Below are 12,384 nucleotides of genomic sequence, written 5' to 3' on the forward strand. Positions count from 1 at the left end.
CACAGCTCACTGTAATAACTCAATATCATACCTACACAGAGTCAGAGAATTTTACTGTGAAAGGATGCTAGGAGTTATATGGTCCAAATCTCTCATTTTCATTTGAGGAAACTGAGGCCCAGGGATAGTGAGGGTCTAGCTGAGGTGGCAGATGGAGGCACTAAATCTCCTGATTACTAGACTTATGCTGTCCTGTTCTGCCACTTAATAACAGGCCCACTAAGACATCACAAAAAGGGCCAACTTGGATGTGCTCTGCTCCTAGGCATGTCCCAAGTTGAGAGGAAGAGCATGGTAGAGGGCAAGGGGCAGTGAGTGGGAATTTAGCAGTCCTGGTTTCCAGTCCCTGGATCTGTCCCTGACCTGCTGGGTGACATTATCAGTGTCCTGGGGTAGCCATAACAAATTTCCACAAACTCGGTGGTTTAAACAGAAACTTATTGGCTCACAGTTATAGAGGCCAGAAGACTGAAACTAAGGTGCTGGCAGCGTTGGTTCCCTCTGGAAGCTCCAAGGGGAATCCATTTCATGCCTTTCTTCTAGATTCTAGAGGCTTCCAGAAATCCTTGGAGTTCCTTGTCTTGTAATTCCAATCTCTGGCTCCATCTTCACATGATCTTCTCCAAATAGCAAACCTCCTCTGCCTTTTCTTTATAAGAATATTTGTCATATGGCAACCCACTCCAGTATTCTGGCCTGGAGAATCCCATGGACGGAGGAGCCTGGTGGGCTACGGTCCATGGGGTTGCAAAGAGTCAGACACGACTGAGCAACTTCACTTTCACTTTCAGGTGGTGGCGCTAGTGTAAAGAACCTTCCTGCCAGTGCAGAAGATACAAGAGATGCAGGTTCGATCCTTGGGTTGGGAAGATCCCCCGGAGAAGGAAATGGCAACCCACTCTAGTACTCTTGCCTGGAGAATCCCATGGACAGAGGAGCCCGAGGGCTACAATCCATGCAGTTGCACAGAGTTGGACACGACTAAAGCAACTTAGCATGCACGTCTGCAGGTAGTCTAGGATAATCTCATCTCAAGAGCCTTAAATTAATTACATCCATAAAGACACTTTCCCCAAATAAGGTCACGTCACAAGTTCTAAGTGTTAGGAACCGGACATATCCTTTTAGGGGCCACTGTTCCTGTTTAACCCACTACAAGGATCCTGGGTGTGCTATTCCCCTTTTTGCTCCTCAGCTTTTCTGTGTGTAAACAGAGACGGTGGAAGAGTCCACTGACTTGGTTCTATAAGTGTTTGCTTGTTTTATGGATACTGACAGACCCCAGAATACAGGTACTTACCCAAGAGCCTGTGCCATGCTGACCAAGGTCCCCAGCAGTCACATATACCACAAAACCAAATTCAAGAACTATTTCATGACTTTCTAGAACTTTCTTGAGCCATATGTTCTTGAGGGTTGGTTGGGGAAGTTGGCTTGTGGTCAGACCACAAATAGGAATGCCTCATTAACTCTGGGCCCCACACCCTGTTGAGAGAGCATTCAACACGATCAAGTACAGAGAATGGGCTGAGCATGGGAAGGGGCCTGACAAACACAATCTGTGCAGGGCAAGGGCCAAAGGGAGGTGAGTGAAGGCTTCCCTTCAGAAGCAAAAGGAAGAAGTGGCCCAAAACCTCAGTAATCAAGGTTATAAAAAAAATCAAAATGAATGCAAAAAAAAATCCATGATAAGCAAAAATTTAAATAAAGACAAGATGTGTTTCTGTAATTATGTGACTCAAATCAGTTCACCCTAATGGTGACCTTGTGGATCCTGTCTTTATTTAACATTTTGATATTTGATTTTCCCACTGAGGTCCTTGGCACCCCCTTAAATTCTACCCTTAGACCTGGCCCTGGAACTATGAGTTACAACTGGAGGGGTGGGCCCATGAGGGACAAGGAATGCCTACAGGGATATGGTGGTTGCCAACAGGACCTGTGGAGGCCCAGAGGGGCCAGTGGGGAAAATTAGGGGATCAGTTGTAAGTCCTGTGCCACTGGAAGGATCTGAGAGTCTGATGGGAGGCTGGTCTACGTGACCCATTGTTGTTGTTTAGTCGCTAAGTCACGTATTTGTGACCCCATGGACTGTAACCCACCAGGCTCCTCTATCCTTGGGACTTCCCAGGCAAGAATACCGGAGTGGGTTGCCATTTCTTTCTCCCGGGGAGCTTCCCAATCCAGAGATCAAACTGGAGTCTCCTGCATTGGCAGGCAGATTATTTACCCCTGAGCTACCAGGGAAGCCTGTCAGGAGAGCCCTAAACCCAGAATCCCAGAGGCAAAGAGGCTGAAAATTTCCCTGTGTAACTTCAATCTTTCAACCTTAAGATTGTAAGAAATGCTGCCTCTTGCCTCAGTGACTGTGGGACAGGGGCTGGGTCATCTGGAATTTCAGAGCTGCCCCAAGCAGGAAGGCTGCCTGGCTCTGCTCCTGATGGCATTGCTCCATCTGGGGACACCCAGGAATGGGTAACCCACACTGTGGGTGAAGTGAAGAGCCCCAGGAGTAGCTCCAAGGTGCCCATTCATGTGTATAGTGATATGGGGATGAGGTCAGCCTCTTCGTGTGTGCATGCTAAGTGGCTTCAGTCGTGTCTGACTCTCTGCAACCCTATGGACTAGAGCCCGCCAGGCTCCTCTGTCCATGGGATTCTCCAGGCAAGAATACTGGAGTGGGTTGCCATGCCCTCCTCCAGGGGATCTTCCTGACCCAGGGATCAAACCTTCTTATGTCTCCTGCATTGGCAGGTGGGTTCTTTACCACTAGTGCCACCTGGAAAGCCTCAGACTCCTCACTGGCCCCAAATTTAAAATTTTTAAATTACAAAGTAAAGCCAGTGGCTTGGGAGGTGTTAAGATTCCCAGGAGGCTCAAATGGTAAAGAATATGCCTTCAGTGCTGGATATCTGGGTTCAGTTCTGGGTTGGAAAGATCCCCTGGAGAAGGGTATGGCAACCCGCTCCAGTATTCTTGCCCAGAGAATTCCATGGACAGAGGAGCATGGCAGATTACAGTCCACAGGGTCGCAAAGAGTTGGACACGACTGAGCAACTAATGCTTTTTGGAAGATGTTATAAAGTAAAAATGTTTATTCCAAAAAACACTGCAAAAAAATGATCTTCCCAAAATGCATTCCTGTGCATTTCTACATCCGTGCCTAGGTAGCATTCACGCTCCTTGGAATGACATTTGCAGCCCTTGGGGCATCTCATAGCCCTTACCCCCACTTAGCTTCACAGATCTCATGTGTAATCATTTTCATCTTTAGTCTTCCTTAAGTTTCTCTTTTTAATTATTATACTGTCTGCCTGCATGGAAATGTCTTCTTCGTTTTTGTACTTTCCTCAAATTTTATACTATTTTTAGATTAAAGTATAGGGTATCCCTGGACCCAAGAATCTTCTCTAATAAACTGCAAACTTCAACACCTTTAAAAATAACATTTACTGAAATAAAAATAAGTTGTTTCTACTCATTATTCAGCATGTCCCAACACTTTATATGGTCACTGACTGAGGCATGAAAATACTTCTTTCAACATTTTCTACCCAGAATGTTTTTTTCCAGACCCTCTCAGGTGCCACATGATTTAAAGAGCTGCTTATAAAATGTGTCCTAATGATTTGCAATTTTTGGACAAATCAATAAATCATTCTTGTAGTATTGGCTCTGATTGAGAATAAATAATGGATAAAACTAAATAAATATATATTATATATATTTACTTTATTATGAAACTGATTCTTTAAGTGAAATTGAAGGTGGGTGGAGGATTTAAAAATCTGAGATCAGAGGAGACAGAAAAGAATCATGTGCCCTGCTGTACTAAACTTTGGCTGGTGGTTAGAATTGAGAGATGGATGTTGCCATTGTCACTGGGGCTGTCACCATCCAATTCTTGATAATGCTTTCAGTGATAGAGAATAGTACACTTTGGAAATACTTTTACATACACCATGCTACCTGTTCTCTCACAGCCCTATGATAAAAGCATGCCAGGGGTTAGTCATCCCTAATGGGAACATCCCTAGTGGAGGCCTGAGGATGTAAGCACCCTGCCAAGGTCCTCCTCCCAGCTATGACAGCACAAGGTGCTGGGCATCATGCCAGCCACATTGCACAACCTGCCAACCAGTCCTCCTTTTGACCCCAGAGGAGGATATTTGCACCGCCACGATACAGATGAAAAAAACAGCAGCTCAGAAAACTCAAGCTCAAGGTCATACATCTGGTAAGTGGCAAAACTGGGGTTTGGACCAGTCTTTCTGGTCTTCAGTACCTGTTTCCCCAAGTCTGCTTGAGGGGTTATTTTTCTCCTCCAGGCTGACAGGAGCATCAATGAGACTGAGAAATGACATTCCAGGTCAGAGGGTACAGGGGATGAAATGGTGGTCTCGTCTGAAAGTCAATGCCTGCAGTTGGTACTATAACAGTCATGACTCCATCCCTTACACCATGTTATGTGCTTAGAAAGCACCCTTACCTCATTTGATTCCCACAATTCCCTAGAAGAGGGAGACAGCCAGATATACTCCTTTAACAAATACAAGATTTGTTTATACTCCTATAACAAATAACAAATAGAGCCTCAGAGAGGTCAAATGATTTGCTCAAAATCACACAGCAAAGGCCAGAACAAGATCTGGGCACTTTCTGCAGACATCACTGGACAACATGGCACTGACCTTCCCAGAGATGGTCTTGATCTGCTTGGAGCTCAGGGGCTCGAAGTCCACGCCGATGTAGCCCTCCATGGCAGCAAGCAGATGCTTCCGGAGACAACGGGAGGAGTTGGCTTCTGCGTGCACCTGCTCCCACCAGGAAGGCTCATACCAACCCGGGATGATCCACTGGTATTTGCTCCCATACATATTCTCCTCATATGCCTGCAAGAGATGGGTTGATCATGAAGGCACCAAGAGACAAACATTTTTTTCAAAGCTTTGAAACCTGTGGGAAAGGTAGGGGTGGAGGGGTGGGGGGACTCGGGCTTCCTCATACCAGAGGATTTGTTAATTTCTCCATTACTTGCTTGGTCTCCTCATCATCATCTCTCAAGGTATCCAAGGTAGTTTATAGGAAACGTATACTAAAATAATAAAACACTGAATAAAAATGAAAACGTAAGTGCTTGGGAAAATATAAATTATAATATGCTTACTGGAGGTAATATGCTTATTGGTGGTATCTTCCTGGGTCAGGAAGATCCCCTGGAGAAGGTAGATCCCTCCAGGTAGATCCCCTGGAGGCTACCCACTCCAGTATTTGTGCTTGGAGAATTCCATGGACAGAGGAGCCTGGTGTGCTGCAGTCCATGGGGTCGGACATGACTTGGCGACTGAACAACAACAATAACAAATAAGAATTCGCCTGCAGTGCAGGAGACCCGGGTTCAATCCCTGTGTGGGGAAGATCCCCTGGAGGAGGGCATGGCAACCCACTCCAGTATTCTTGCCTGGAGAATACCCAAGGAAAGAGGAGCCCGGCGGGCTACAGTCCATAGATCCACAAAGAGTAGGACACGACTAAGTGACTAACACTACTGGAGGTAAAGGGAACAGAGGATAGATGAGACCACCGAAGGTTCCAACGCTATAGGTGATGACCTTCCTGGCAGCCCAAGAGAAAAGGGCAATGATATTAATTACAGAGCTCTCATTTTCACTAAGGAGAAAAAACACCAGTCTCTCAAGGACGCAAAATGTTTTCTAGGCTTTAATCCCTAAAAAAAAAAAAAAAGCCTCATATGGAGGATACTGTCAAATTAGCTAGCATGGTATCAACAGTGTCCCCACAACAAACAGATTTCATAAGGCTATTTTTGTATAGATTTTTACGAAAAGCTGGGATCATAATCTTAAAATATAACTCAGGGGGGAACAATTTTGCAAGGGGGCCAAGAAAATTTAATGTAAGCATGCAACTTATGTAAGATGCCACTTGGCAAACTGAACATCCCTCTGAATCTTTACCCAAAGCATGGTGGGCATAAATCCAGATCCTAAAAAAAGTCCCTTATATTTATATGCTTTACGCCCATCTTATTGGTTCTTCATGTTCACCATTTGAGATGGTCTGGGCAAAGTTTATTTAACCTCATTTTAGAGATGAAGAAATTGGGAACCAGAGAGGGAAAGTCACTTTTGCAAGGTCATAGAGTCTGGAACCTAGGTCTCCTCCTCTTATGCTGCAAAGCCACACTGCCTAACTCCCATTTAAGCAAAAAATTGTCAGACTGTTCTCATACACCCCCACTTGGCTTTAATTCTTACTGTGATGATTTTACATCAGGAAAAACATGCTTTTTGATAGCTTATATGCACCCAGAAAGTCCCAAAGTGTAGGAATGTCACATTCCATCAAAGCTGAGTCCAGAATGAAGTTTTTGAGTAGAGCTCACAGCCCTCTCAGGAATCAAAACGCCCGGATGTGACTACAGAGTGATGGTTATGCAAATGCTCTAGGTGTGCTGTAATGAACTGCATACTTTTAAAATGTGAGCCTAAAACAATCCAGCAATTCATTCCTGGGGAGTTACCTATGTTAGGAGCACACATGGGGAAAACAATTCATGTTACATCCTTTATGTTCCTTGACTTACAAGAAAGACAGCATAGAGGCCAAGAGGGTGTGGAGAGAGGAGCCTGTAGGATGGTTCTGGATGCCTGGGAGGTTTTGGTTGCCCTCCACTTAGGCTGTAGCATGCTAGGCCAGGGTCTGCCCAGAAAGGTGGGCTAGAGCCCCTATTCTGTCTGGTACAGAACAGTTATTATCAAGTCCATGATAAGCAGGAGTGTTCCTTTCATCCCTACATCTGGGGAGGCAATTCTAAAATTCTCTCAACATCCGAAAAAGCCCAGCCTGGAGTGTGCAGCATCTGCTTGGGGGTAAAGGTGAATTAGAATATTTGTTCCTTAACTTAAGCTCAGATTCCATCTCCATGGCCTCTATTCATTGATTCAGTGAAGACTCCAGAGTAAACTGAGATTGTTTCATAAAACAGCTCTTCAACTATCTCAAGTCAATGATCACATTTCCTGTTCTCTAGAATCCTCCAGTGATACGGAACTTTCACCTCCCTCATTCTAGACACTGTACTTTTCATGATGCAGCCTCAGATCGTAGTCATTTTCCCAGCAACTACATTATACTCTTGCCCCAATCAAAGCTGTTGTAGAAAAACACAGCCCTTATATTACAATCACATAACAAAACCGCAGTTCAACAAAAGAAGGCAGCCACCTGGGCTCCCCTCTAATAAATGGGGGTTAGCCCACAGAAACTTTTTTTTTGTTTGTTTTCTAAAGATAATCCCAGATCCTGGCTGGGGGCTAAACCTCTGAACAAAAGAGTCATTCCAATGATTCCAGGTTATTTAATCAGTGGTCAACCCTGTGAGGGGGATTCCCTTGTGTCATAGTAAAGAATCCTGCAATTGAAGAGCCACAGGAGATGCGGGTTCAACCCTTGGGTCAGGAAGATCCCCTGGAGCAGTAAATGGCAACCCAGTCCAGTATTCTTGCCTGGGAAATCCCAAGGACAGAGGAGCCTGGTGGGCTACAGTCCATAAGGTCGCAAAGAGTCAGACATGATTGAAGCAACTTAGCACTCACTCACTCAAAACATGTGAGACTTCACAACTCTCACCTTTCACTGGCAGAGAGGAACTCACATATATTGAACCCCTATTATGTGCTTGGTCATTTATATACAGTATCTTATTTTATTCTCACAATAGCCCTATGACGTGTATGCTATTATCTCTATTTTATAGACAAAGCAATTGAGTCTTACAGATTGAGGAATTTGCCCAAACACATTCAGTTAAGTCAAGAGGACAAGACCCAAAGTCAATGGTTTTTTTTTTTTTTTTTTGGTTTTAATTTCCTTCCATTCTTAGTAAAACAAAGTAAAACTTTTCTGAATCTTTCTTAATCTTTTCTTATTTTGGCCACATCACTCAGCTTGTGAGATCTCAGTTCCCCAACCAAGGATTGAACCGGGGCCATAGCAGTGAAAGCCCAGGATCCTTAACCACCAGGCCACCAGGGAATTAAGTTTTCTCAATCTTAAAAGGTGAGGCAAGATAGCCCCACCTATTAAGAATATATGGTAAGTAAGAGCCAATAGACAGAGAGACAACATGAGGAGGTCTTTTCATCAGACACAAAGGCAGATTTGCATTCCTCTCTGGAGAAGGAATGGAGAAGGCAATGGCACCCCACTCCAGTACTCTTGCCTGGAAAATGCCATGGACGGAGGAGCCTGGTAGGCTGCAGTCCATGGGGTTGCGAAGAGTCGGACACGACTGCGCGACTTCACTTTAACTTTTCACTTTCATGCATTGGAGAAGGCAATGGCAACCCACTCCAGTGTTCTTGCCTGGAGAATCCCAGGGACAGGGGAGCCTGGTGGGCTGCCATCTATGGGGTTGAACAGTCAGACACGACTGAAGCGACTTAGCAGCAGCAGCAGCAGCAGCTGAGATCAAAGACCAGGTGATCATTTGGAAGCAGCATCCCAGGAATCTGCTGTGATAGCTGTTTGACCTGCCACTGTTCTATTAGGTGTTCCTTGTGAGTGAATTTTCCACAGAAGCTCAGTCCACTTGAATGACAACATATTTTGTTAAGAACATTAGTCAATTTTGATGAAGATAAAATTTTTTCCACTGATCTCCTGGGGAAAAGAAGACTATAGTCAAGCCAATTCTGTGCCACATAGCATCTGGGTAATCTGGCCCATAACTCCTCGGATCTTGCTTTTCTCACCTATAGCCTTTGGAAAGCAAAGCCCATCTCATTGGGTTGGTGTAGAAATTAAATGAGGAACAAAAAAGCAACCTAATCAAAAATGGGCAGAAGATCTAAATAGACATTTCTCCAAAGAAGACATACAAATGGCCAATAGGCAAATGAAAAGATGCTAAACATCACTAGTTATTAGAGAAATGTGAATCAAAACAATAAGATTTCACATCACATGGTTAGAATGGTCATCACTAAAATACAAACAACATTATATTTACAATATCTACAAATAATAAATGCTGGAGAGAATGTGGAGAAAACGGAACTTTCTAACACTGTTGGTATGAATGTAAATTGGCACAGCCACCATGGAAAATAGTATGGAGGTTCCTTAAAAAAACACAAATAGAATTGTTATCAGTTCAGTTCAGTCGCTCAGTTGTATCCGACCCTTTGCGACCCCATGCCTCCCTATACATCATCAACTCCCGGAGCTTGCTCAAGCTCATGTCCATAGAGTTGGTGATACCATCCAGCCATCTCATTCTCTGTTTTCCCCTTCTCCTTCTGTTTTCAATCTTTCCCAGCATCAGGGTCTTTTCATCTGAGTCAGTTCTTCGCATTAGGTGGCCAAAGTATTGGAGTTTCAGCTTAAGCATCAGTCCTTCCAAGGAACATTCAGGATTGATTTCCTTTTGGATGGACTGGTTGGATCTCCTTGCAGTCCAAGGGACTCTCAAGAGTCTTCTCCAACACCACAGTTCAAAAGCATCAATTCTTCTGCACTCAGCTTTCTTTATGATCCAACTCTCACATCCATACATGACTACTGGAAAAACCATGGCTTTGACTAGATGGACCTTTGTCAGCAAAGTAATATCTCTGCTTTTTAATATGCTGTCTAGGTTGGTCATAGCTTTTCTTCCAAGAAGCAAGCATCTTTTAATTTCATGGCTGCAGTCACCATCTGCAGTGATTTTGGAGCCCAAGAAAAAAAGTCTGTCACTGTTTCCATTGTTTCTCCATCTATTTGCCATGAAGTGATGGGACCAGATGCCATGATCTTAGTTTTTTGAATGTTGAGTTTTAAGCCAAGTTTTTCACTCTCATCTTTCACTTTCGTCAAGAGGCTCTTTAGTTCCTTCTCACTTTCTGTCATAAGGTTGGTGTCATCTGCATATCTGAGGTTATTGATATTTCTCCTGGCAATCTTGATTCCAGCTTGTGCTTCATCCAGCCCAGTATTTCACATGATGTACTCTGCATAGAAGTTAAATAAGCAGAGTGACAATATACAGCCTTGACATACTCTTTTCCCAATTTGGAAACAGTCTGTTGTTCCATGTCTGGTTCTAACTGTTGCTTTTTGACCTACATATAGATTTCCCAGGAAGCAGGTAAGGTATGATCCAGTCCTGGGCATATATCTGGAGAAAAATCTAATTTGAAAAGACACATGCACCCCTATATATGTATATGTATGTATATATATATATATATATATATATATAGCTGATAATACTTTGCTGTACAGCATAAACTAACACAACATTGCAAAGCAACTATACTCTTTGTATAAAATAAAAACTTAAAGCTTAAAACAAATGAATAAAATAAAGGATACATAGAACCCCTATGTTCATAGCAGTACTACTTATTTACAATAGGCAAGACACGGAAGTAACCTAAATATCCAGACAGGTAAATGGGTAACAAAGATGTGGTGCAGCCAGAAGGAAATGGCAGGACATACTTAAAGTGATGAAAGAGAAAACCCTACAACCCAGATTACTGTACCCAGCAAGGATCTCATTCAGATATGAAGGAGAATTCAAAAGCTTTACAGACAAGCAAAAGCTGAGAGAATTCAGCACCACCAAACCAGCTCCTCAACAAATGCTAAAGGATCTTCTCTAGACAGGAAACACAGAAAGGGTGTATAAACTCAAACCCAAAACAGCAAAGTAAATGGCAACGGGACCATACTTATCAATAATTACCTTAAATGTAAATGGGTTGAACGCCCCAACCAAAAGACAAAGACTGGCTGAATGGATACAAAAACAAGACCCCTATATATGCTGTCTACAAGAGACCCACCTCAAAACAAGGGACACATACAGACTGAAAGTGAAGGGCTGGAAAAAGATATTTCATGCAAATGGAGACAAAAAAAAGCAGGAGTAGCAATACTCATATCAGATAAAATAGAATTTAAAATAAAGGCCGTGAAAAGAGACAAAGAAAGCCACTACATAATGATCAAAGAATCAATCCAAGAAGAAGATATAACAATTATAAATATATATGCACCCAACATAGGAGCACTGCAATATGTAAGGCAAATGCTAACAAGTATGAAAGGGGAAATTAACAATAACATAATAATAGTGGGAAACTTTAATACCCCATTCACACCTATGGATAGATCAACTAAACAGAAAATTAACAAGGAAACACAAACTTTAAATGACACAATGGACCAGCTAGACCTGATTGATATCTACAGGACATTTCACCCCAAAACAATGAATTTCACCTTTTTCTCAAGTGCACATGGAACCTTCTCCAGGATACATCGCATCCTGAGCCATAAATCTAGCCTTGGTAAATTCAAAAAAATTGAAATTATTCCAATCATTTTTTCTGACCACAATGCAATAAGATTAGATCTCAATTATAGGAAAAAAACTATTAAAAATTTCAACACATGGAGGCTAAACAACACACTTCTGAATAACCAACAAATCATAGAAGAAATAAAAAAAAATCAAAATATGCATAGAAATGAATGAAAATGAAAACACAACAACCCAAAACCTATGGGACACTGTAAAAGCAGTGCTAAGGGGAAGGTTCATAGCAATACAGGCTTACCTCAAGAAACAAGAAAAAAAGTCAAACAAATAACCTAACTCTACATCTAAAGCAACTAGAAAAGGAAGAAATGAAGAACCCCAGGGTTAGTAGAAGGAAAGAAATCTTAAAAATTAGGACAGAAATAAATGCAAAAGAAACAAAAGAGACCATAGCAAAAATCAACAAGCTAAACACTGGTTCTTTGAGAAGACAGATAAAATTGACACACCATTAGCCAAACTCATCAAGAAACAAAGGAGAAGAATCAAATCAACAAAATTAGAAATGAAAATGGAGAAATCAGAACAGATAACACAGAAATACAAAGGATCATAAGAGACTACTATCAGCAACTATATGCCAATAAAATGGACAACTTGGAAGAAATGAACAAATTCTTAGAAAAGTACAACTTTCTAAAACTGAACCAGGAAGAAATAGAAAATCTTAACAGACCCATCACAAGCATGGAAATTGAAACTGTAATCTGAAATACTCCAGCAAACAAAAGCCCAGGACCAGACGGCTTCACAGCTGAATTCTACCAAAAATTTAGAGAAGAGCTAACACCTATCCCTTTCAAACTCTTCCAGAAAATTGCAGAGGAAGGTAAACTTCCAAACCCATTCTATGAGGCCAACATCATCCTAATACCAAAATCAGACAAAGATGCCACAAACAAAGAAAACTACAGGCCAATATCACTGATGAATATAGATGCAAAAATCCTTAACAAAATTCTAGCAAACAGAATCCAACAACATATTAA

General features: G+C 42.3%; 1 protein-coding gene across 4 annotated transcripts in view; it reads right to left on the bottom strand.

Moving 5' to 3' along the window:
• The window catches only part of GABBR2 (gamma-aminobutyric acid type B receptor subunit 2), a 370,697-nt gene that overhangs the window by 150,286 nt on the left and 208,027 nt on the right, over positions 1 to 12,384 (bottom strand). For all 4 annotated transcript variants that reach the window (XM_086416036.1, XM_086416038.1, XM_086416039.1 and 1 more), the window contains exon 6: positions 4,692 to 4,892. In XM_086416036.1, the coding sequence (XP_086272162.1) occupies positions 4,692 to 4,892 (201 nt within the window). The remainder of the gene's footprint in view (positions 1 to 4,691; positions 4,893 to 12,384) is intronic.

The sequence above is a fragment of the Bos grunniens genome, chromosome 8 (assembly GCF_055505025.1).
Source record: "Bos grunniens cultivar Pamir isolate PY7600 chromosome 8, Bosgru_T2T1.0, whole genome shotgun sequence".
Lineage (NCBI taxonomy): Eukaryota > Metazoa > Chordata > Mammalia > Artiodactyla > Bovidae > Bos > Bos grunniens.